Genomic DNA, 26,838 nt, shown 5'->3' with positions numbered 1-26,838 from the left:
AAGGTGAAATGACAATGGTGGGTTCCTTTAAGAGGAGACAGGGTAATTTCCTCTATCCTCATTTCACTACTTTCTTATGTTTCATTAGCTAGGAGAAGGTTGTCTCTCTAAGCCATACATCAACATACACACACAGGCTCACACACGTGTGTGTGTGCACATGCACCTGTTCTTGTCTGAATAAAATATGCACCTAATTAATATTTGGCATTTGCTATGGTTTTATGTTAAGCATTGCTTTTTGTTCTGAATGTCTGACCTTGAGGTTCAACTTCTTTAACATCATTCTTATTATTATTCATGAGATGCGTGCATACAGGGTGAGGAATTTTTACTGAAAAATGCTGTTGAGATCTGCTTATGGTGACCAAATGCAGTTGACCACCCCATAGTTCTGATTGTTTTATTTTAGCCAGAGAACAATGCCTATTGATACTGTGGGGTTCAAAGGGACAGAAATTCCAGGAGTTGGAATATAGAAAGAAAACCAATTTTCTTATCTGGGGGAACACCATCAATGATGCATTATTTTAGAAGCAAGAGTGAATGAAAGGGAATCAGCCACAGAACCATTTCTACCACCAGATGGTGTTTGTCTGCCTTGTGTACTAATTGCTATCAATAATTAAACGCAGGTCTCTGATTCATATGCACAGAGGCAGTGATTCTTAAATTAAACATTTTGGAATCATTATAGGACATTTTATAGGTTCAGCTAAACACAGCACTCTGGCTGATTATGATTAAACATACTGATACTAAATTACATATTGATCCCATAAATATCAATGCACACAGAGAAGCAATGAGAAGACGTGTAACTAGAAGGAGCATTTTAATTTGAGATGATAATGGGGACAGGTTTGAATGGAACATCATGCAAAGGTTTGGATTCTCTTGGTTATCTTTCATCATATAAGAAATAGATTTTATTTTTCCTTTCATAATATTAAACATTCATTAGAAAATATATTTAATTTTATGGCATACATAACCTGCCTAAAGAGACTCAAATATTTTGAAAGTAAAAAGCAGTAATTTGTGTTTTCTTGCCATATTCTTAGAACTGTAAACATAACGTAACTTATAATTGTTTCCACATCTCAGAATGTTTATCAGTAAAAGGGACAGTGGAACTGTATTGCATTGACCAGATATAAAAACTTTAAAAGTCATTTTGAGAAGAATATAGCATTGGATGCTTAAAAAATACTGGTTCAGACTGAATACTATATGTGATCTTGTATTAAAACTCTTAACCAGATTCAGTATTTGTATCCCCTCCAAGATTTTAAAGAAGGTGCAAAGATCTCTGACGTCTTACAGCTCTAAAATGAGATGATTCTATTATCATATTAAAAATGCACTGCTATTTGCGAGGAAGCTGCATTAGTGCAAATGAGAGCTGAGATTGCTCATAGAAGCCAGGAGTTACTCTTGATGATTCACTTATTTCCAAGCATTTCGTCTGCGGGCCCTTTGATGGATGCGATACTTTATAGTGCAACCTCCGCCTCAATCAAAGCCATCAGATGATGCAGCATGTCCAAGGGATTATCAGTTATGACTCATGTATTCAACTGCGCTTGGGGAGACAATGAACAATGAAAATACTAATATGAGAAGAAGGGCGCTGTTCTTTATAAAAATAGATAAATGAAGTAATGCTCTTGTTGCTAAATTGTTAACTTTGAAAAATATTGTGCCCTGGTTATATAATGGTGACAGAAGAAGACTTGACTTTAGGTTATGAACACACAGTACAATATAAAGATGATGTATTATAGAATTGTACACCTGTAACCTGTATAATTTTATTAACCAAAGTCACCCCAATAAATTCAATATTTTTTTAAAAGAGAAAGCTTTGGGAAATTATAATATCAGTATCTAGATAATTCTTTTGTCTCCAAGGGTTTCCAAACACTTGGCAGTAAATTTTCAGTGTCACAATTGATTCATTTCTGTTCTTCTCTATCATTTGGGTTTGCAACCATGGTGCCTATGCCAGGGTAGAGAAGAGTTTAACAGTAGAGCAACAAGGCCAAGGTTTCAAGAAGGTCAAAGGATTAACAAAAATGTATTCAGTGCAAACACAGCCCAATTTGTTCAGTTTTATCAGTGTGGCCTCGGGGCTTATCAATTCCATCAACATTCCTGAGACAGATTCTCTGGGGGTATGTTAATAAAGGTAGGTATGCAACAAAAAAGAAAAAAAAAACTACTCTTCAAGCTATGTCTTAATATCCTCATCTATAAAATAGATTTAATATTCTCATGAAAATATTGAATGTGTTAAATAGAAAGGCTTGTCAATTAATGGAATGCTATTAATTTCATATTGTAACCAGCTCTCACTGTTGTATTTTATCTCCATTCAATTTCATTTAGAGATGAAACATTGTGCTTGCTGACCTCAGTGGCCTCTTCAAACTCTTTCTACAAAACAGTTATAATGACATTGGTTGGGTTTTGTGGTTTTCAAACTTTCACTAATGTACAGGAAATGATGTCATTTTAGGTCAGAGTTTTCAACCTTTTTCATCTTATGGCACACATAAAATAATTACTAAAATTCTAAACACACCAAAAATATATATTTTCTGCCAATCTGACAAAAAATAGGTATAATTTTGATTGTTTTATAAATAATCCTATATAATAAAATCCTAATATGCAAATAGACTGAGTGGCGGAATGACCGGTCACTATGACACGCACTGGGGGGATGATGCTCAATACAAGAGCTGATCCCTAGTGGTCAGTGTGCTTCCACAGGGGGAGCACCACTCAGCCAGAAGCCAGGCTCAGGGCTGGCAAGTGCAGTGGCAGTGGCAGAACCTTTCCCGCCTCCAAGGCAGTGCTAAGGACCCCTCAGGGGATGTTTGACTGCCTAAGCTGGCAGTCAGACAACCCCTGAGAGGTCCTAAACTGTGAGAGGGCACAGGCCAGGCTGAGGACACCCCCTCAGTGCACAAATGTTGTGCACTGGGCCTCTAGTTATCTATATAAAAGGCTAAGTGACTGACCATATGTCTGTCCGACTGTGTGACCAACTGACCAGCAGGTACATATGATGCACACTGGCAATTCAAAAATAAATGTTGACTCGCACATACACAATACATGTAAAGCTGTTGCTGGTGCCAATTGCACACGTTTTTTAATTTTATAATACTATTTTATATATACTATTTTGACATGTAATTTTTTGCAGTAACGTAATTACTGCACGAATATTTATTCTAATTATGTGCACAAATGTGTACAAATCCATGCACTGGGCCACTTGGAATAATAATAATAATAATAACCTACCCTTTTTGCTCCAAAATGATTTTTTTAAAAATCAGGTGCCTATCCTTGTGTATAAGGATTTCTGGTACCAAGAATTAACAAATCAGATACAACCTCATTATGCAACATGAACAATAAGATGCAACTCTATTATATGACCTACATATTTATGGCTTAAAATAGGACATTTTCACCAGACGACCATTGTCACGTTGGCTGTTGTCATCTTTTTATTTGACAATCTAAGGGGGGAAAAAGTTCAGTGTCCCTGACTAAATATTCAGGTTTTAAAAACTCTTGGGGCACACCAATTGAAAATCACTGTTTTAGGTAGGTAAACTCATCACAGATAATCATATTAGGGTTCAACATAAATGAGGGATCATTTTAGACTATTTGTTCAGGGTTTTGAAGTAACCAAGACAATTGGTGTAAGATTGTTAATATGTTCATTATAAGATTTTTAATATATTGATCTATAATCTATGATATGAGTTATAAAAGTACACATTGAATAACAAAATAATAAATTAAGCCTGACTGGCTTGGCTCAATGGTTGAGTGTCAATCTATGAACCAAGAAGTCTTGGTTCAATTCCTGGTCAGGGCACATGCCCAGGTTGGGGGCTTAATCTCCAGGGTGGAGCATGCAGGAGGCAGCCAATCAATGATACTCTTTCATTATTAATGTTTCTATCTCTCTCTCCCTCTCTTCCTCTCTGAACTCAATACAAATATATTATTTTAAAAAAAAACACAGCAGGAATAGATGAGAAACAAAGTAGTTTCTACATGTTATAGAGGTCATATGGGGTATGCAAGTACTATGTTTATTAAGTTAGTAATATGGAAAAATAAGAAGAGAGCATATATTTATTTTTTAACACTGTGATTCAGAGAGAAACCCTAATAACTGTTGACACTATGTAAACTAAAGCAAACATCACAACACAAGGGTGATACAAAGATGACACAAAGATTGAACCATTGCAGCTAAATCTACAGAGATCTAAAAAGAGAAAACGCAGTTCACGGTCCACACACAGATAGAAAGAACCACATTATACATGTAAGCAGCTGCACAGGCAGATGAGGAAACATTATTTATAAGCTCACAAAGGCCACTAGAAATGTAGAAGTAGCCAAAATGCAAAACTGCATGTAGCAGGCATGTTGTGTTCCAGATACACATGTACAGATGGGCTCTGAAAAGAGAGAATTCTCTTCAATTGCCTTTCCCAGATCTGAGTGTATTTTTGAGTGGATGAGAATGTTATTAACTTTTGAGTCTCTACATGAGGGTGCCCTTATCTGTACCTTGATATTAGTGCCAAGTCCGACGGATAAAGAGCCCATAATAAGGGAACACTTTGGATATTGATCCTGAAACATCCCTAGAAGTCACAAGGAAATGTGGCTCAAAAGATTTGGGCAATGCTTCCCACAATATGCCCTTTAATCAGTTAATAATTCCATTCTGAAAAGACTCAATACCTTGGCATCTCTAAAGTAAAGGAAGTCACTCCAGCAGGTACTTCAGTAATTGTACAGTATGCTTCAAACCTGGTGACATTTAGTTAGGATGAACTACAGAAGACATTGTACATCTCAAGCAGCATGCGATTTATTTTTTAAAATATATTTTTATTGATTTCAGAGAGGTAGGGTGAGGGAGAGAGAGATAGAAACATCAATGATGACAGAGAATCATTGATCAGCTGCCTCCTGCACGCCCCACACTGGGGATCAAGACCACAACCCCAGCATGTGCCCTGACCTGGAATCGAACCATGACTTCCTGGTTCATAGGTCGATGCTCAATCCCTGAGCCACGCTTGCCAGATAAGATCTTTTTTTAACCTATTCTTGGATAAAGGTGCTTAATTTGTGTCTGGGAATTTATTATGTGCTATATGTTCTTAGGTTTTAGTTTTGACTCCAGAGTTACTGAAAGGTGTATAAAAGCAGCAAAGAAAAATTGCTTGCATTCTTGCCTTCCTGAATGAACCCTTGTTTTTAAGATTCACCTGAGTTTTGTTTTTGTATCCAGTTTTTCAGGGACTTCAAAATGTTCAGACATAGAGAAAAAGTATATCCACTGAACATAGAGAAAAGTTAGCTGTATTAGTATTTTATTATTTTATTTTATTATATTTTATTATATTTTATTTTATATTATTTCCTTCCTTCCTTTCTTCTTTCATTACTTCCTTCCTCCCTTCCCTCCTTTCTTGGACTGTGCCATATTTTAAATATTAGCATCTGTTTAGTCTTAAATGTTTTGATGACAGTTCACAATTTTCTAGAACTTCAGTAGAACTAATCAGAAGCCTGGAGCCATGACTGCATATCAAATTTTCCAGTCATTTTTCTTCCCTTACATGCATCTGCCTTCATATTTATCCTAACTTGGTTATGTTAGTGGCAGTGGGAAGGGCACCAGGTGTTAGACCCCAGGGGGTTAGATGGGACTTGGGTTCAGCAACCTCAGTACATGAGTTCTTGCTAGGAAACATTTTAGAGCGAAAACTCAAATTATAAGGTAACATTTATTTAGAAAGTCACAGAGATAGAAAAAGTAATCCTGTATAATAAAGAGGTGATATGCAAATTGATGGTCACACCCTCACACAAGATGGCCTCCCCTAAATGGCTACAAGATGGCCGGCAGGGGAGAGCAGTTGTGGGCAATCAGGCCAGCAGGGGAGGGAAGTTGGGGGGGACCAGGCCTGCAGGGGAGGGAGGGAAGTTGTGGGGGACCAGGCCTGCAGGGGAAGGCAGTTAGGGGGGACCAGACCGGCAGGAGAGGGCAGTTGGGGATGACCGGGCCTGCAGAGGAGGGCAGTTAGTGGGGACCAGGCTGGCAGGAGAGGGCAGTTAGGGGTGACTGGGCCAGCAGGGGAGGGCTGTTGGGGGTGACCAGGCCGGCAGCGGATGGCAGTTGGGGGCGACTGGGCAGAGGAGGGCAGTTGTTGATGAGGCCGGCAGGGGAGGGCAGTTGGGAGCAATTGGGCTGGCAGGGGAGGGCAGTTGGGAGTGATTGGGCCAGCAGGGGAGCAGTTAGGCATCAATCAGGCTGGCAGGGGAGTGGTTAGGGGATGATCAGGCTGGCAGGCAGAAGTGGTTAGGCACAATCAGGCAGGCAGGCAGGCGAGTGATTGTGAGCCAGAGTCCCGGATTGTGAGAGGGATGTCCCAGATTGGAGCAGGTGCAGGCTGGGCTGAGGGACGCCCCCCCTCATGCATGAATTTCGTGCATCGGGCCTCTAGTTAATAGAAGAAACGGTGTGAGGGAACAAGTTATAGAGGCAAAAGAAGGGCCCTTGGAGTTTGGGAGTGAGGAAAGTAAAGGTAAGGCCCCTGGGGGAAGGAGCTGGGGGAACATGAAGGGAGAGGCACAGGTGTGCTTCAGATCCTAGGTAAGGGGAGCGCACTGGGTCTTCTGTGCTAAGGGTTTTAAAGGTGAAGATTTTAGGGGATGTCATAAGGGAGGATCTCAGTAGAATATTCAGCAGCTTTCCAGGTGTGTCCTTTCAGGGTTTAGGTCTCCACTGATTGGTCAGCGTCAGGGCAGGGGGCCATTATTCAATGCAGCTGGTCTGGAGGTCAGCCTTTCTGCCATCCACAACAAATCTACAGTTGTGAAGAAAAGGGCCGTAAGGACAGAGGGTGATAGTTGTGAATTAGTGCTTTGTAGAAATTATCAGGTAAAAGAAATATGAGAGAAATTTAGACCTTAAATTAAGACCCCCCCCCCAGCTTAGTTTTGAGAAAAGGGCTGTCCATTTTCTCTGTAGTCTTTAAGCTCCATGAGAGTAAGGCTCATTTTTGTCATTTTGGCCAGCTGATTTCTCCTATTTACCAAAAATCTAGGAGATAGTACATATTTAGTAAGTATGTGTTAAAAGAAAGAAAAAAAGGTAAGGAAGGAAGACCATAGCTTTTTTAGGTTTGGCTTAATGATTTATTTATTTTTTTTACTCAAGAGCCATTAAACCCTAATTTATAATGGCACATAGTAAATGCTGAGTATGTTGAAGAAAATCAAATGTCAAATGGTGCATAGGGAAGGGATTTCTGTAGTACCAATTGTGAAAGCATTTGTCTTGCAGGATTTTGACTTGGGTGTGCTTGTAATACAAATCAACTCCATTAATACTAGAGCTAGCATTCTTAATAGAATGATATGGAACATTAAAACAATTATCCATTATCCATTATTAGATACTTTATTCTACTCCACCCACCTGCCAGTAAAATGCTTTTGTATTACTAAGCTAGGCATTGATAAAGAATACTGAAGCTCATTACAACATTTTCAAACCCTTTCTATATTTTCTTTTGCCTAACAGAAAGTTCTAAATACGCCGGCCAATATTTTTAAGAGAATAAAGACCATATAAGTTAAAATATATAGCTAGTAAAATATCTAAACTACAAATCAAACTATATATTAAACAAAATGAGTAAAGTGGAGAAAAACAATCATATCACGAGTCATCAATTCAACTGAATTCTCCTTAAAACCAAATTGAATTCAAGTGTTCTGTTCATTGTTTCTCAATATATATAAACATTTGCAATCAGAATAAAAAATTAAGTAGGGTAAACACTGAATTATTTCAGCAAAGAATCATTTTGAAGTAAACACTGTCACTTGTACAGAACAGACTGTTTCCCAGGACAGGAACTTGTTGGAGGCTGTGTGTTTTGGGTGGCAAAAAGGTGGTTACCTAGCAACAACCCCTCCTCCCAAGTCTCTGCTGCCAGAGTGGTATTGCTCACGTCAGCAAATTGATTACGTGTTTGCTGGATCCTAAAAGAACAATGTAACAATGTGGTCGGGCCTGAATCTCAATCATAAGAAACTTACAGGTTTTTCACTGTGTTGGATCAGCTTCCCACTCCTCAGCTGGTGCTGCTACAAGCTCTTCTAAAGAGAATAGATATTGAATAATAAGCTATTCGCCAAAGGAAAATGAGGAAAACCTCTGGCATTTTAATTAATAACATTTATTTTCAGTTTGCTTTTAAAGCAAGCAAGGAAACAGCACATCCACAAATAGCATTTGCTCTGGGCAAGAGGTAATCTTATCACCAGGTGTCTAAGAAATTAGACAGCCCAGGGTGGGGCAGGGTTTTGTGAAAACAGAGTTTAAGCAATCTAGACAGGTTTTACATGGCAGCATTTTACCACTTGAAGGTAAAATTAATGAGATACTAATTTATATGGAACATACACATGAGGTATTTATGTTTACAACAAATGAGTTTAACCATATGTTAGCAATAACTTGGCTAGAAATCATATGTATTAGTAAACCTCACACTGTGTATTTTGTCTACCTGTGATATGCACCACAAACAAATGGCCCTCTCTTTCATCTCATGGGTGTTTATTCCTACCGACCATCCCACCAGGTGCATGCTTAACTGAGGAACAAGCAAACTGAATGAAGTGAAAGATAAGGCCACAAATCACGGATTCTGCCAATGGAAAATTAAATACAGTTCATTAGTATGTGTGTTTTCACAGCAGGAAGATACAAAGTTCAAAAAAAATCTGTTAGAAAGAATGTTAAAATGCCAAGTATGTGGGAGCTATAGAAGGGAAAGAAAACCCTGGTTTATAAAATTTTCCATGATGCAAAAGGCTGCAGCCCGTTTCTCCCCAGATACAGTCCTGACGCTCAGAGTGGCAGCTCACCAATGTGCAGGAACCTCTCACTCGTGCAGTAGCTTTCAGATACTCACCCAGTGCTCTCCTCCCCCATCCCAGCACAAGCTGAATCTCATTTGCTCACTGAGCTCCACAGCAAAAGAATCCTTTGCGGAGCAATCATTGGTAGATGGTGTAACAGCCGTAGTTATCTCCTTTGGAAAATTGCTAAACATTTGTTAAAAAAACAGAAACAAAAACACAGTCTCCAGATTAAAATTAATCAGAATCTAACACCATATTTTCCCCAGTTCCTCAACCCCAGGAAGATCATCCGTGCAGGAAAAAAAAAAAAAAAAAAGGTTTTTCTTTCAAAATAACCCATAGTTATTAATGTCATCTTAGATTTTGGTCTGATCTTGTAACTGTTTTTGCACAACCCTTTTAGAAGCCAAGGTTTTTAACCAGGAATGTCATTTCAGAAGCAGTCTTGTTATATGCGAGAGTCATAACTGAGAGTGAGTCTGAATACAGAAGGGGTGATACCCATCTGCTCCTACGTACTCTAACTGGTCAAATGTTAGATGTTACAGGGAAGAGAGCTGACAGCCAAAGCAACAGCATCAGTACAATGTTTAAACTAATAATTTATTAGAAAATGAGTGATTATAATGGACAAACTGTTATCTTATTTTAAATAGATCAATGTGCAATGAGTTGTTTTCTAACATAGGAATACCAAAGAAAAATTCAGAAAACAAGAAAATATATTCTTGCATTTTACCACGGGTCATTTGATGCAGAAATTTATCTTAGTCTTCCTTTAAAATGCCTTTGTAAATCACATTATTTTAAAAACTCAGACACAGTTTTAGGGGTCTCGATGATGCAAAGATTTTATATTGGGAGCTGATAGGGATGAGTTTCAGAGCTCATCTCCATGTGCCTCTGAGTCACCCCCACAGAACAGCAAAGCTAATATCCAGTCGTCCAACAGTTAAAATAATCGATGAGTGCGTGTTGAATGCTCAGGAGAGAAGAGAGGAAGAAAGAAAAAAAAATGAGAGAGGAGAGGCGTGGAGGGAGGAGAAGCGGGGGCGGGGGCAGGTGCTGATTTCAACCCTGTAGCGTCAGGATTGCGTCAATTCGTGTTTCAGCCACATCTGGAGTCTCAGAGACCAGCTTCTCAGAAGAACCTCAACAGGAACAGGGGCGGCAAATCACTGAGCGAGGGCGAGTGGACCTCCCTCTCTGCCTCCTCCCCGTTCCAGGCGTAGGTCCCCGGGCGCCGCTCTGTTGTTTTCAGCATTCGGGGAAGCCTGCGCCTCAAGTCAGGCAAGCGAACCGAGCTAGAGAGTTTCCCGTTCAGCACCTCGGACAGAGCACGCAGCAAAAAAATGGCTCCGATCGCTACCAGCAGGGAAGAATTTGGTAAGCAAGTTAGTCAACTTACAACTGCGGTTGTTCTTTGAATACTCTGGGTGGGCTGTGTTTTTTGTTCCCCCCAACCCCAGCGGGATGTTGCATATATATTTACTTGGTAGTTCATCTGAAAGGAAAAGAACAATAAACAGGTAATCCTGGCTTATCTCGGTTGTTTTTCCTTTCCTTAGTATCTTGCTCCTTAAAATTGCCTTCTGCTGGGGCTATTTAACATCCAGGAAGTTCCTGAAACGTCCAAGGAGCTCTGGAAATTGCAGCACGCGCTAGGGGGAAGGAAAGGGAGTCTGTTTGCTTGTTGGTTTCATGAATTCTGTAGTTGATTTTTATTTATGGGTAAATTTAGGGGAAGCCAAATGTCCTGTGATTACATAAGGGTTTGATCTTGGCATACGTAACACAACTTTATATATTGGGGGCTTGGGGATGTATATTTTATTACAGAGTGCACCGTGAGGATGTTTTCCTTGATATGTTTTTCTTGTATTCTTGAAATATGTTGCTAGTGAAAGAGACAGAATCCTATGATGCTAGATAGAGGTAAAAGGGTATTTGACACGAAGTAGCTGAGCTCAGTTCCTTTCACAGGTGAGCTAATGGCAGCTCAGAGGGATGAGGGGTGTGTTGCAGGTCAGTTAGCTAAAAGGTACTGGAAACTAGAATTAGTACTCCATTTTTCCAGTTCAATTTTCCTTTTCCTATGCCAAATTTTGGCACCATTGCTCTCTTCTCTTTTAATAAATAAAATGAGATGTGGTTCTTTAAATTAAAAAAATAAATAAATAAAACCTATCTTTAGGTCCCATTACATTCCAAAGACAAGAGATCAGAGTTTTACTGACTTTGCAAGTATTCAAAAGCACAAGAAATTTTATAAAAGTTTGTGAGTAGGGAATGATATCTTAAAATACATGATAATGGTTATTAAACTGAGTGAAATGACTGAGATTTTTGCAATCAAAAGCTTAAGACCTTATCAGTAGAAAATATACAGGGAGTAAGTGAGTCTTCCCATGTTCTACTGAATATTCTGCCATTTGACATAAGGATTGAATAGAGAGAATTTCTGATACTAATTCAGAAATGAGTTTCTTTCACAGCCTTACCTTTGGGTGATTGGGTTTATATTGTTGTGATGTTTATTCCCAATTTCTGATTTTAAAGTGAGTTATTTTCGAACACTGAGGCATCAGTCTATTAAAAAAACTCATTTGCTATGGCTTTTATTGTTCTTCTTGCTTTAGTTCATGACTTTGCTTTTGCTCCCTGGCCTTGTCTTATTAGAGAGTCCAGGAGTGGACTCTCCCCCACAAAGACTTGAATAGAAGAACTGAAAAGCAGATACATACTAAGTTTAGCTGATTATCTCTCGCCTCATTCTTTTACTGTAGCATTTGCTGCTTTTTCTATTTGGGGAATTAAAAGGTTTATTTTTCATAACTATGTGATTTAGTTTCTTGATATAATTGAACTATAGAATATTTTATTGTTGTTTTGTTTGCTTTTTTATCTTCCTAGATACTTCTGTTCTTATTTGTCATTTCTTAATGTTTTAGTGCTTAATGTATATTCTTTGAGCTTAGTTTTGTGATTATAAAGTAGATAGGCAGAAGATGTGAGGGAATGGGGAAGGGGACTAACAAAAGATTATTCTTTCAGGGGTTATTTAAACAAGACGTAATCCTTTCCTGACTGGAACTTTTAACTTTATTCCTCAGTGTTTGGGAAGAAAAAAAATAGATTGGAATGGAAATAAATGTGCATAGTCTTACATCAGTTATATTCACTTTTGCTATATTAAACATTGGCTAATTGGAGCATTTTATCCAGATATAGCAATACTGATTTATCACTACTTTTTTAGTGTTACTAATTATTTGTGGGAGAAATATGCTTACGTACGGAACATGATAAGCTTCATGCATAATCAATATTACTAATGTCAGTGTAATTTAATGTGCCTGCATTCAAGGAAAAAATGCCAATTTCAATTTGATTACCATTTGCCATGTGGAAATATGCTAGGAAAAACTGGTTATGGATAAAATTAAACTCTAAATTATCTATATTTATTCTTCTCATTATACTTTAAAAAATTATGTTTCATTTGGAACCATTTGATTTTTACCTTAGTTAGGTGTGATTAATTTGTACTTCAGATAATTCAGTGTTTGGGGAGTTTGGGATTGATATACAAGGAGTTTGTAGTGTTATAAGTTATGTAATATTAATAGTCTGTTGTTCATCTTTTAAATTATTTTCCTCTAACATGTGTACATTTCTTTTACCACTGTCTCATAATTTGGATGGATATTATTAGTGAGTCTGTGACAAGGGCAGGTAATGTTTCACCATTTCTTGTTTGGATCCTGGGTAAATAAAGAACTGCTAAGAATTCAGATTCTCCCAGTATCTGAAGAATGTGCATTTAAAGTTCCATAGTCAGTAAGAATTGATGGTTCTAGAAAGCCTCAAAATGTCAATGAGAACCTGATACAATTAGTACCGACCCATCATGCTGTATGACTCATCTTATTTGTAAAAACAAAGCTAGGTCAGGGTCATTTAGCATTCCCAACATCTGTCCCAGGCCCTGTCTCACCTTTTTATTTCAGTTATGAAAACTACTGAAATGAAGAAGTTTCTATCATACTGTGTTTGTGTGTTTTTTCTGTGTCACACAAAGGATGTGTTTATTCCTGGAGGTGATGTGAAATGTGTTCATCATTCATCCCCAGAACAGTTGGAAAGTAATTCAATCTGTGCTACTTAGAGCAATTGCCAGCTCTAGGATGCTTTCATGTAGGCTCGTGTCTCCAGCACTGCCCCTTTAATGTATGTTATTGGTCATTTGATTTTTCAGATGAAATCCCCACAGTGGTGGGTATCTTCAGCGCATTTGGCCTGGTCTTCACGGTCTCTTTGTTTGCATGGATCTGCTGTCAGAGAAAATCATCCAAGTCTAACAAGACTCCTCCATATAAGTTTGTGCATGTGCTAAAGGGGGTTGATATTTACCCTGAAAACCTAAGTAGCAAAAAGAAGTTTGGAGCTGACGACAAAAACGAAGTAAAGAATAAACTGGCTGTGCCAAAGAATTCATTGCATCTTGACCTGGAGAAGAGAGATCTCAATGGCAACTTTCCCAAAACAAACCTCAAAGGTGGCAGCCCTCCTGATTTGGAGAATGTGACCCCAAAGCTCCTTTCAGAAGGGGAAAAAGAGGGGGTTTCCCCCGATAGCTTAAAGTCCAGCACTTCCCTTAGCTCAGAAGAGAAACAAGAGAAGCTGGGAACCCTCTTTTTCTCCTTAGAGTACAACTTTGAGAAGAAAACATTTGTGGTCAATATCAAGGAAGCACGTGGCTTGCCGGCCATGGATGAGCAGTCGATGACCTCTGACCCATACATCAAAATGACCATCCTTCCAGAGAAGAAGCACAAAGTGAAAACCAGAGTTCTGAGGAAGACCTTGGACCCAGCTTTTGATGAGACCTTCACCTTCTATGGGATCCCCTACACCCAGATCCAAGAGTTGGCCTTGCACTTCACAATTCTGAGTTTTGACAGGTTTTCAAGAGATGATATCATTGGAGAGGTCCTTATTCCTCTGGCAGGAATTGAATTGTCTGATGGAAAAATATTAATGAACAGAGAGATTATCAAGAGAAATGTTAGGGTAATTCATTTTTTTAGTTCTTCAAGTATTTATAAACAATCTCTTATGTAGGTGTTTTCATATCTAGGGGTTTTTATTAAGATAATAAAATTTTTTACACATCAGGTTTACCATGTTTAATTATTATTAATCATAATCAAATGGGGATCAGGGGACTAGAGTAGATGAGGGAAAATTTAACTCATAACTGAAATGCTTAAGGCATTTTGATGATATAAAACACATAGGCATTTTTTATGGATATTTAAATATCACTTATATAAATATTTTTCATAATTTCTATCACAAGCAATTTGACTAAGATGCCACTTCAACTAAAATGCAGGAAAATATTTCTTATTCATGCTCAAGGTAACCAAGATATTTCAAGGTCAGCATAATTGAATCTGAAATTTAAATTTAAAATTAAATCAATTTCTCCTGAGGATTTGGAAGCTGTATTGACTTTTCATAGGATTGCTTTTCAAGGAGGAGACATCACATCATATTGAATTATAAATGTTCATCGTTATGTTGTATGACAGAAAGTGAGCTACTCTGCCTGCAGAGTTGTACTACTTTGATTCTGGGATTATCAGAAAATGATAAGACATTAGTTAATCAAATTTAATCCTATTTCCATATTACATACAGAATACAAAACTCATTCCAATTGTGGTATTTTAGAATTACTTGTGGCTCTAAGGCATAATTTCACAAAATACCCTGAAGCTCATTTTGACCATATCCTTGCCTTTGTCTCTTTGTTGAACGTAATGAAAGTCAAGGTTTAGAAACATTAAGTAGCTTAAGATACCAGCTGTTTAGTGGCACAGATCTGTGCCTGCCTCTTATTCTTCTTTCTTATTCTTCTTGAAGTGTGTATTCACACAGCTACCCCATGCCAGCTTTTGGATAAATATATATATATTGAAGTTTTAGGATCTCTGGCCCAGCCATCATTCTTAGTTATAATCAAGCCCCAAGTTTACATTTTGTTACTTTCAGCTAAAACTGGGACTCTTGAGTTCTGGGTAATCTTATGTAATGTCTTTAAAGTACAAATCAAACCTAAGTATTATGCAAACAACGAACCTGTGGTACTGTCCAAACACAAAGCATTAAAAATTGAGTCAAATCTCTCCAATATTTAATTCACTATTAGATTAAATAAGGACTTTGGATGGGGGTTGGTGGCAGAGAATGTTAACTCCATCATCCCTCTGGACCCAGAGAGTGATGGAGGTCAGAATATATTCATTTGGGCTGAATTCAAATTCCAATAATTTCAATGCTAAAGAATTTAAAGTCAAATTTAACATGAGTCATTTTGCCCTATACAGATTGGTTCAAATGATAATACATTACTATTAATAACTTCAAAAAGTATATATTTTATTTACAAAGTAAAAATAAAACATACCTCTGTGTAAGCTGTGCTCTACATATTCTTTTAAACATTTTTAATAATGGGTGTGGCTAACTCAATGACCATTTTAAAATCCTGTGTAGTACCTAAAGAGACCAGAAGATGGCAGGCAGTTGTTTTCAAGAGGTGATGATATGGCACAAAAGCTTGTTACTCTTGGATTCCTTAGCATACTAAAATAAAAATAAGTAGAAAAGTTACACTTAAATAACAAGGCTATTATATTGATGTAAAATGTACACATTTCAAAACTAGAAAATGATAAACATGCTTATACCACATCTCTCTTTGTTTAGAAGTCTTCAGGACGGGGTGAGTTGCTGATCTCACTCTGCTATCAGTCCACCACCAACACTCTCACTGTGGTTGTTCTAAAAGCTCGACACTTGCCTAAATCCGATGTGTCTGGACTTTCAGGTAAGAATTCTTCTGAAAGACTCAGGCTCACTGTATAAGTGAGTAATACATTGGGCAAAATAGTTAATGAACATAATCATGATTTTGATTTACCTTTTTATTTATAATCAAAAAAGACATGATAGCTTTTCTGTTTATCATTTTATAGAATAATAATGTGAGCCAATGCCATTAGCAAGAAGAAAACTACCTAGTCTTAAGATCTAAGCCAAAGATTGTATAGTGTAGGTAGGTGTCTGAATGGGGTTAAACAGAAAGCGGTGTGATAAATGCAGAGATGAGAGGCCATGGTCAAAAATACAGTGATGGATCTAAAATAAAGATTTGGGAGAAAAGTTCTTAATTTTAGTATCTTAAATGAGCCTGCCTACCATTACACTTCTATTATTTTATTATGTTTTCTTTTATTTTCTTATATATCTATTTTAAGAATTAGCTTTTTCATTTTGTGACTAATTTAAGAAAACAACCTTGTTATATGGCATGATGAGAAACAACATAGGACCTATGGGTTAAAATGATCTGAGTTCAAACCCTAACCCTTTCATTTGTTTATTTATTTATTTATTTATTTTCCCATTGCCATTTATCCCTCTATGCCCTCTTCCACTTCCACCACCCTCCACCCCAGCAATCACCACACTATTGTCCATGTCCATGATTAAGAATAAAAAATTAAAGCCTAAAAAAGCATTGTCACCGTGAATTCTAAAGGCCTGTTCAACAGACAAAGCAACCCAAAGCTCAACAAAGTAGAGAGACTTATCCAAAGTCATACAACTCAGTAAGGTTAGATGTTCATTTATGTGTTTTTTTCCTTTCTATCCCATTCTCTGAAATGAGCTATTACTATTCAGAATGTGTCATCAGAACATTCTCTTTTCTTCCCCTTTATGTTATCTCTTCATCTGGACATTACAGTTCCTCCTCATCCTCTGGTTTAGAAATGCTTTCTCTTATGTTGCATATTCTTAGTTATATTCAAAGCCAGATTTATGTGTATATTTGCCCTGTTCCGCCTCATTTTCGCTGTAATCACACTTTGTTGGTGTGCAGTCATCTCTGAGGGCACGGCTGTGTTGAGGCCAGCTCCCCAGATTGGTCCTGTCCCTGTAATGTCTCTTGTTTCCCATTGCAGACCCCTACGTCAAAGTGAACCTGTACCATGCCAAAAAGAGAATCTCCAAAAAGAAGACTCATGTGAAGAAGTGCACCCCCAATGCTGTGTTCAACGAACTGTTTGTATTTGATATTCCTTGTGAGGGTCTTGAAGAGATCAGTGTTGAATTTCTGGTTTTGGATTCCGAAAGGGGGTCCCGCAACGAGGTGATCGGGAGGCTGGTCCTGGAAGCGGCCGCGGAAGGAACCGGTGGAGAGCACTGGAAGGAGATCTGTGACTATCCAAGGAGACAGATCGCCAAGTGGCACATGCTCTGTGATGGTTAGCATCCTGGCCTTGCGTTGGGACTTCACGATTTTTACTAGGCAAGGGATGATTTTCTTTCTTTCTGATATATAATTGCAAGCTTGTGACAGCAAGCTCCCCTTTTTGTTGTTGTTAGAAATGGATTGAATTAGCAAACCAGGAAATAACTGTAAATTATCATGATAAATTTCCCCTTTCCTAGAGACATTGGATAAATTTTCTTAAGCCGATTTAGTCCCCCCTGCAGGTTACCAGGGATATAACTAAGAGTAGTCAAGCATTTGACAAATGCAGCAGTACAGTCCCAGGTTATGGTGGGCTCTACGAGGTCATGATATCATTGGAGCATGTCACTGGGAGTCAATGGGATTGTTAAGATTTAGAAATGAAAAATGTGTCTTCACTTATGAGAATTCATACTTTTTTTCAGGTGGGGAAATCAATTTTTCTTTAGATCCAAAGATATTAAAGAAGTATGCTCTAGTTTGTTTTTATTAATTGTGTCATGTGCAAATGGTGTCCTGCATATAAAAGTATATAGTCATTGTTCTTTGTTTTGTAATTATTTGATGCGATTTTATCCTAAAAGGAGTACCTTAGGTTTGTTTCAAAAGGACAGTGAACAAACTGAGTAATCATTCTATCAAAGGGCTGAGTTGAGAACACTGTGGCTGAAATATGATTTTTCTCTCTCCCTAAGGTTATATGTGAGTCAAATGTTGTCAAATATAATCTCACATAAGGACCATCATGGCCTTGAATTATTCACTGCCTGTCACAAGTGTCGATGTGGTCTAAGAAAGCCCTGTTTACCTTGTGAAGTTGTTGAATTAGCTAGTGGGTAAAGAAATGAACTTCAGGTAGAATCCAGTTAGAAATGCAGTTTTCTTATAGGAACTATGTATAGTACGCCAGTGTACATTCTAGGTGTGCCCTTGAACACAGAGAGGACATGGCTAACCAAGTCTTCATTGAGTTGTTCTGAAAAAAGGAATAAGCTACTATTTGAAAACAAACAAACAAGCAAACAAAAGACTGAAGTTATAACCATTGCCAGACAGAAAGCATTACTTAAACTAACAAACTGATATGATTAAAAAGCAGTATGCAGCAAGCCTAATATAATTTACATATGTTCACACAAAATATATTTAGGCTGTCAAATTAGCACAATAAAGTATGTTTCACTATCTTTTCTAGGCTAATTTGCCTTGAGCTGTTTTCTGTGGAACAGTTTATAGTCAGAATTGTGTCTTATACCGTTTTCCAGTGCCAGGGCTCTGAAATTCATTAAAAACCAAGAGTACAGCATGGCCCTCTGACTATTTGGAAAGAATGAACTTGAGGTAATGTCACTATACATGAGTTTTTAGAGAATTATGTGCGAAACTCACTCGGGTAAGGTTGAATTATTAAATATGCAAGTTAGAAAATAAAGTCTACTGAGAATTTTACATTTTGAGTCAGGTTTTGTGTCAGTGCTTTAGCAGTTTTTGAGAATGTGTTTGATATCTCCGTGTTTGTAAATTCTATGATAATGCATTTTCAAAACAACTTCTACATGCTTTTTATGACTATGCCTAATGTAAAGAAAATGTTTTACATGTACAAAAATGGAAACTGACCTCTTTTTTTGTGCTTTAAGATGACTTTGGGATTGAAAAGACCATCCCCCCATCATTGTCTCCATTTCTCCACAAAGTCACCTCACAACATTTTGGTCCACTTAACATTTCCCTGAAAGCAACATGAAATGAATTGTAGTCAGTGTGTGGTTTGGGGAAGTCAATGGCCTTTTAACATATGTAGATTTGGCACACGGGCCATGGAATATAATATATTTTAGAGCTTTGGAAAGTTGTCAGGAGTCAACCCTAAGAACCTTCACAGCCACCAGAAGTTAGTGGCGGTACCACATAAAGTATGATTGTTGAAGGAGGGTGTTATTTTTATTTTAAAGTAAAACAACAAAACCAACAACAAATACTTTTTTAAATTGCAATGAATAATTTGTAAATAGTTTTTAGTTATTAAAACTTAAAGTGTTTTTGAGTGTGAAAAAGTTGAGTAAAATAATTTGCAACTGCTTTTAAGTGAAGACAGAAGAAAAACAAAAAAGCAATTGAAACAGGCAGGGACATACATGATCCCATCATCTTCTGAAAGTTGTCCTGTTTTATAATGTATTACAATATTAATGTGAATATCTTGACTTCTGTTACAAATCCTGTACTGTATTAAACATGTAAATTAATTGTTTGTCTGATTAGCCAATCTCACCACCCTAATAGGGAGGTGTTCACATTTGAAGAACTGTGTAACTCAGTAACTGACTTGTTCTGATGTAACTCAATAGAAGTGATTTGGAAGGAAGCATGGTGTATGAGATGGTGTCTGTTCTTTCGTGCCAGCAATGTATGATGTTTGTAAGACTATGTTTGTAAAACATGAATAAATCGCTGCTTTTGCCCAACCCATTTTCACTCAAACTTTCTGCTGATGAACTCTGAAATAAGGCTTCTCTTATTTCTTTCTAAGTTCTCAAGTTTTCCTAATAGATCTCCTAGCATAAATTAGGGAACATTAGTGATTCAGCAGCAAGATCTTTCATGTATCTAATTTTATTTTCCTTAATCCTCATAACAATCATCTGGGGCAATTATCATTATTGCTGTTATGCAGAAGCAAAACCTGAGACTCAAGGAGCTTAGGCAATGGACTCTCATGCATATGTACATATATTCAGTTTCCTGTTTATTAGATGATGCCCCTGATTATTAGATGATGCCCCTGTTTATTAGATGTCCATATAAAATGTACTGGACATCTTTCCCTACGTGCACTTAGAAAGAGATAGTCCTCATCCTTTTCACAGCTGAATAGTACTCCCTCACAGCATCATTTCCAAATGATCATTTGTGGATACATTTGTTTTTATTCTTTTATTATAAGTAAGACCTCAATAAAAAAGAAATATGTGTTTTATTGACCTTTCCCTTTCCCTAATAGCTAGGTTGCATATAGTAAATTTAGTTAATAATTAGTTTAAGTCTGAGCCATTATAAGTGTCAGATTGGAAGCAAATGTAAACATGAAAACCACTATTGTTCAGGAATAGAAAAACATTACTCCAAAGCTATATAGGATTTTTTGGTCATTCTGATATACTTCATTATATATGAGAAGCCATATGTCAATAGTCATAGACATCCCAAATTTTGTCAAATTAATTGTGGGATGAAATAGGTTTTTTGTGTGTGTGTCTCTCTGTGTGTGTGTGTGTGTGTGTGTGTGTGTGTGTGTGTGTTTTGTTTTTATTTTAGTGAAGAAGGGAGAGGAGAGAAAAATAGAAACATCAGTGATGAGAGAGAATCATTGATTGGCTGCCTCCTGCCCACCCCACACTGGGGATCGAGCTTAATTTCAAGAAAACTCTATGCAGGACCTTCTTTTCTGACTATCAAGCATAAAATACCATCAGAAAAATGCCTGACCTTTGTGTCATCTACTTTAAATTGACAACTCCCTCTTTGCAGTGAAGGTGAAAAGGCTAAGTCTGTTATCGGTATGCTAGAAGCAAAGGGGAAACACAGTGGAATCCAATCCAGGGAACAGGAGGCTGCTTTTTGGAGGGAGTTGTTGTGATTTGAAATAACTTCCAAGAGATAAAAATGTTACCCATAACATAAGGTGTTCCATATAGGCTTACAAGTCAACAGAGAGGGTTTAGGTCTGTGAGCTTAAAGGTGGCTAAATGCAAAGAGCTCCCCTCTCTTGAGAAAGATGACTACGTTCCACTGCAGCATCCTACAACCCTGAGATTCCCAAGAATAGCAACAAACATACAAGGCTGTCTTACAAAATCTCAAGGTTTAATCAGTATATGAGGAACAGCCTTAACCGGGGCTCAGTGGTTAGAGCTTGGCCTGTGAACTGAAGGGTCGCAGGTTCAATTCCAAGCCAAGGGCATACACCTCAATTGCAGGCTAGAATCTTGTCCTGATTCAGGGCATGTTGGGGACACAACCAACTGATGTATTTCTCTCATATCAATGTTTCTCTCCCCCACCCCCTTACCTTTCATTTTCTCTGAGAATCAATGGAAAAATATCCCCAGGTGAGGATTTAAAAAAAAGAATATGAAGGACAGAATTGTTAGGATTTGCTGATATCATAGAGATCTAATTAATCTAGCATCCTCATTCAATAGATACCAGGGCTTTTGTGATCTGCCTGGTAAATAACAGTTTCACCAGTAGAACCTGCTGACATATACCACCTCACGAGCTGCTGTTCTAGTTTTCTAGGACTTCACATACAGACTACCCAAATAACTTATTCATTGCCTCTCCCTATTATCGCAGAAAAAGAACTTGTCTTTGTGGGTGGTTTAGTTTGATGTAGAGTCAGAAGCTTGGAAATGGATGTATTATTGAGGCTGAAGTCAGATCCCCTGGCCACAGGCAGAGCAACATAAGGGCATTTGTTCCTTTGTAAAGGCAAGGGAGAAAATAAGAGTTCCAGAAAAATAATTTATGGGGGGGGGGGCGGGAAACAGGAAAGGAAGAATCAGCTTTCACTCACTAGTTACGTAAAAACTCATTTTGCTAGACTTATGTTGTCTCATCTTTAAGAAGCTATTACGAATTTATCCGGCCATTCAGTTAGAGGTGACAACTGATGTCACTCTCACAGTCATAATCAGTAGTCTCCCTCAAATGCTTCTGGTCCCAGCACTCTGGGTTGCTCTCCATCCTCCATCCCCAGCCCCACACAGTCTTCCATTTCTGAGAGTTCCCTCATGCACACAGATGTGCTGTTTTTAACCTGGCCATTTTCCTCCCCTCGGCAGTCAGCTCTCTCCCTGTGGGGATGTTCTGAAGCTTAAAGGATTCCAATGATGCTTCACAGAGTCACAGTATGCTTCCTCCGGCCACTGCCCCAGCTCTGCGGGTAGTGCTCACATTGCAGACCACAAATGCCTTCCTGTCGGAAGCTGCTCCACAGGCCAGCCCACCAGCGGAGTCAGCAGGAGCTGGAGGTCACCCTGCAATCCCCTCTTCGATGGAACTGAGGAGAATTCCTCACCCCCTAGCTCTGTGTCAAATTATATGAGGCTAGAGATTATCCTCCTCCTTTGCCAAACTAGATTGTCCTTGCCAGAGTCCTTGAGTTTTTGCTCTGCCAATTAACCCTGGCCGTAATTTGTATGTGCCATTGCTCAGGCATAAGCCCAACGGTGCTAAAGTGAAAAATAAGCTGAATGAATTTTTCTTTGTGGTACTAACAACCTTCCTGCACCACCATCTCTATCTGAACCCCTACATTTGGCTTAAGTTTATATGTCCATTTTTCTCCCTTTGGATGGATGGTCTCCCTTCTAGTTCTAAGGTATCACGTGAAAAGAGCACTTGTAAGACACCCCCACCATGTTTTTAAACATCCCTGGATCCTAGGGTGAGTGGAGCCCAGCTTTGTGGTAGGCACACTCCTGTTGCCATAGCATTTTGGGAAGGGTCAGATGACCTCTATTGTCCCCAGCCCCAAAACGCTGGCCTCAAGTTACATATTTGTCAGTATTATCATCGTGACATCATGAGTCATCAACATTCCTATATCTGAGCCCTGTCCAGGTGGCTCAGTTGGTTGGAGCATCGTCCTGAACACCAGAAGGTTGAGGGTTCGATCCCCGGTCAGGGTAATTACATAGGTTGTAGGTTCCATCCCTGATGGATACAACTGATTGATGTTTCTCTCTCTCTCCCTTCATCTCCCTCTCTCTAAACTAAAAAAGTAAATAGCCCTAGACTGTTTGGTTCATTGGATAGAGCATTGGCCTGCAGACTGAAGGGTCCTGGGTTTGATTCTGGTCAAGGGCAGGTACCTCGTTTGCAAGCAGGATCCCTGGCCCTGGTTGGGGTATATGTGGGAGGCAACCAATCAATGTGTCTCTCTCACATCAATGTTTCTCTCTCTGTGTCTCTCCTCCTCCCTTCCACACTCTCTAAAAAAAATATCAATGGAAAAATCTTCTTGGGTGAGTATTTACGAAATAAAAATATATATCTTCGGGTGAGGATTACAAAAATCCTATCTCTGAGAAGCTCTGAGATTTTGAAATTACTCAGTTTTTTTTATCTAAACAATCCAGTCTTACAGAGTTCTAGGGCTGTTTCAAAAGTATAATTTGTGTAGTGGCAGGATACTTTGGAGTCAACTGATTTACAAAAGAGCAATGGGAATTTATTTCAAATCAAGAACAATGCTAGGCACAGAATTGTAACTGATGGGATTAAAGGATCAATAAACATTGTTCTTACCCTCAAGGCCTCCACACACACACAAGAAATAGACATATATCCAAGAATTAAAGAACAAGAAAGCATGTGCTGTATATTGTAATAGTGATATAAAGTAAGATGGGATTACAGGGACAGGAGAAAATAATTATAACAAAAATATCAGGTATTGCAGAAGTAACTTTATGCTAAAATTTAAGTTGGATATTAATTAGATTTTTATATAAGAAAACATATGGATGAAACAAAAAAAGTGCATGGCTTGTTAAAAATGATCAAGCAAGCCATTTTAATTTGGGATAATGTGTTTGTGAAATAAAGCTGAAATGTATGCATTGAAAAGATTCTGGAAGGCTATTTATGATCACTAGGCATTTGAATATTCCTCTCTTTAAATTGGGTAAATTGAAAGTTGTTCATAATTGTTTCCCTCATTGGGTTCTTATTTATAACCAAACAATAAAAGAAACAGATACAGAATTTCAAGTACCTAATGGTTTTATTTTACTTATTTATTTTTTTATCCCCCCCAATAAAACTTCACCTCAGAAGATTGTTGAAAAAATGATCTTTCTCTTTGAATATACATCTCTAAATCTAAGCAGGGAGAAACAAAAGTTGAAAATGAAAATTAAATTTCATATTTTTTCCAGGGTTGGTTATAAACTTGGAGTGGTGCAGTGACAGCATATCTTTTTTTTTCAAATAATTCTTTATTGTTGAAAGTATTACATAAGTGCTCTTTTCCCCCCATTGACCCTGTCCAGCCTGCACCCCCCACCCCAGGACTTCAGCACCCTATTGTCTGTGTCCGTGGGTTATACATATATTAGTATGCAAACAAGGTCTTTGGATGATTACCTCCACCCACCCTCCCCTACCTTCCCTCTGAGATTCCACACTCTGTTCCATGTTTCCATGTCTCTGGATCCACTCAGGTCATCTGTTTATTTTGTTACTTAGATTTCACATATGAGTGCAATCATGTGACACTTGTCTTTCTCTGACTGACTTATGTTACTTAGTATCATACTCTCCAGGTCCCTCCATGCATAACAGTATATCTTGATGATAACTGCTGTTAAATCACAAAATTCCCTACCTTCCATCCTCTCCTGGCCAAAGTAGATGTCTGTGTTCTTTGTTTTCTCTCTGTTTGAAGTATATTGTTTTAGGGACTGTCACATATGTTAATCAAATGACCATAGAGTTTAGCATCTCTAAGAGCATCTCTTAGAAAAGGACTTTTCTGTCTTGCAGTGTCTTATAAGCTCTAGTGTGATAATAAAGGCATACAATTTCCAGATTATAATCATCCTGGTGATTGCTAATATAATGAATAATAATATTAAGAATTAATTTGAGGAACCACCTGCCTCATTTCAATTTCCTCAAACTCCAGAGCTTTAGTGCACTTTTCCATGGCCTCTATCACATGTGCAGGCATTGAAACCTGAGACCTTGGCTCCCAGTAAGGAAATATCCTCCCACCTCCCTAATGAAAACATGAACAAATCCAGGCCTTATATGACTAGGCTGTGTTCCAGTATAGTAAGCACAGGCATTGCTGTGATAATTGAGTAACCTGTTCAATTGTTTTGACTGATTTGTGCTACCTTCCTTGGGTCAAAAGGGATTAAGTTCAAACCACCAGGCCATGGTGCTCAGTGGTTGAGCATCAACCTATGAACCTGGAGGTCATGGTTTGATCCCTGGTCAGGGCACATGCCGGGGTTGCAAGCTTGTTCCCCAGTGTGGGGCACACAGGAGGCAGTCAGTCAATGATTTTTCTCTCATCATTGATGTTTCTATCTCTCTCTCCCTCTCCCTCCTTCTCTGAAATCAATGAAAATATATTTAAAACGAACCTGTTTTCAGAAATCCTCTGGGAGACCACTCTACTTTCTGGCAGTGATGTAGCTGATGCCAGCACTCCTATTGAATGAGAAGAGATTCATACAGAGCACTGCCTCTTCCTCACTCTACATCCACAGTCACACAGTCCCAGCTCCATCTCCTTGACCAACATGCAACGATTCCACTTCCCCTACACACTTGAAGAAGGGTGAGGGCATAGGATTCATTGAGTCATTTAAATGTGTTAGAAAATTATGCTGTCATTTCATGTGGAATTTTGAAGAGCCAGAAATGTTTTGTTCCATTATCCTCTTCTTTTGCCCTGGTTGGTATTTGGTGATGTTTCAGATGAACTTATTGCCCTCTTATCCTGGCTCCCATGCCGTGGAGTTGAGCTCACATCTAATGCACAGTTATTAAAGTCACTGAGCATAAGGCATTGTTCATTACTGCAATTCTTCTCTAGGTCTCATAAAGATGCTCATCTAAGAGGTCGCTTGACTTTCCCAAGGTCAAACTAGTTCAAAACAGAGTACTTTGATATCTTACTATCAGGTCTGTGATTTTCCCACTCTGCTCTTCTCTCACACTTAAATTCTAATGTTTTCTTAACATGCTCCTCTGAAACCATTATAACTTCAGTCTTTATCAAGGTTGTCAGAATTGCCTTTCTTTAACTGTACTATGTTTGTTTTCTTCAAGCCTTGTGTTAGTATATTATGAATTTTTTTAACAGAATCTCATTCTAACATAAGTGGAAGACTCAAATACCATTTTAAAACTATGATTTTAGGCCAATTTCCTTGTGCAAAATAGTGATGAAAGGAAAACCTTGGAATGCTGGAGCCATGAGTTGAAAGTACAGCTGGCAATAGCGCTCAGGTAGTCTCCTGCCAAGCATAGTATTTTTAGATCAGATGGCATGTTATTTAAATTATGCACACTTCAGTGAAATTTATTTTAAAGAATTAAAAAATATGCATAATTCCCTAAGGATACCAAAGAATCTAGAAAAAAAATGAAGTGATCAATCACTTCATTGTAGTGGGGTAAGAAATTTATGCTATATTTCTGCAAGTGTTTGTTAAGATACTGTTTTTAGGTATTTTAGACCATTTTTTTTTTGCTCATTTGTTTTGTTAATCCTTACCCGAGGGTATTGCTTTTTAGAAAGAGTGGGAGAGTGGAGAGAGAGGTAGAGGGGGAGAATGGGGGAGGGGAGAGAGAGAGAGGAGAGAGAGAGAGAGAGAGAGAGAGAGAGAGAGAGAGAGAGAGAGAGAGAGAGAGAGAGAGAGACTGGGCTGGGGCAGGAACCTGCAACCCAGGTACCTGCCCTGCACCAGGCTTGACCAGGAAGG

The 26,838-nt window shown here is 38.3% G+C and overlaps 1 protein-coding gene across 1 annotated transcript; it reads left to right on the top strand.

Annotated features, from left to right (window-relative positions):
• Window positions 1-10,072: 10,072 nt before the first annotated feature.
• On the top strand, window positions 10,073-19,797 carry SYT4 (synaptotagmin 4). The gene is made up of 4 exons (XM_059707192.1): window positions 10,073-10,386; window positions 13,259-14,073; window positions 15,778-15,898; window positions 17,037-19,797. The coding sequence occupies exons 1-4, from the start codon at window positions 10,353-10,355 to the stop codon at window positions 17,342-17,344; spliced, it is 1,278 nt and encodes a 425-aa protein (XP_059563175.1). The 5' UTR covers window positions 10,073-10,352; the 3' UTR covers window positions 17,345-19,797.
• Window positions 19,798-26,838: the final 7,041 nt, after the last annotated feature.

This window comes from Myotis daubentonii, chromosome 8 (genome assembly GCF_963259705.1).
Source record: "Myotis daubentonii chromosome 8, mMyoDau2.1, whole genome shotgun sequence".
Classification (NCBI taxonomy): Eukaryota; Metazoa; Chordata; class Mammalia; order Chiroptera; family Vespertilionidae; genus Myotis; species Myotis daubentonii.
The sequence above is the reverse complement of the archived record's forward strand: the minus strand, read 5'-3'. Positions and strand labels throughout refer to the sequence as shown.

What these genes read in the sequence shown, in the direction of transcription:
- SYT4 (XM_059707192.1), top strand. Translation starts at nt 10,353, where the DNA reads ATGGCTCCGATCGCTACCAGCAGGGAAGAATTTG. An exon ending in TTATCAAGAGAAATGTTAGG is followed by an intron (nt 14,074 to 15,777) that starts GTAATTCATTTT and finishes CTCTTTGTTTAG; the next exon opens with AAGTCTTCAGGACGGGGTGA. An exon ending in CGATGTGTCTGGACTTTCAG is followed by an intron (nt 15,899 to 17,036) that starts GTAAGAATTCTT and finishes TTCCCATTGCAG; the next exon opens with ACCCCTACGTCAAAGTGAAC.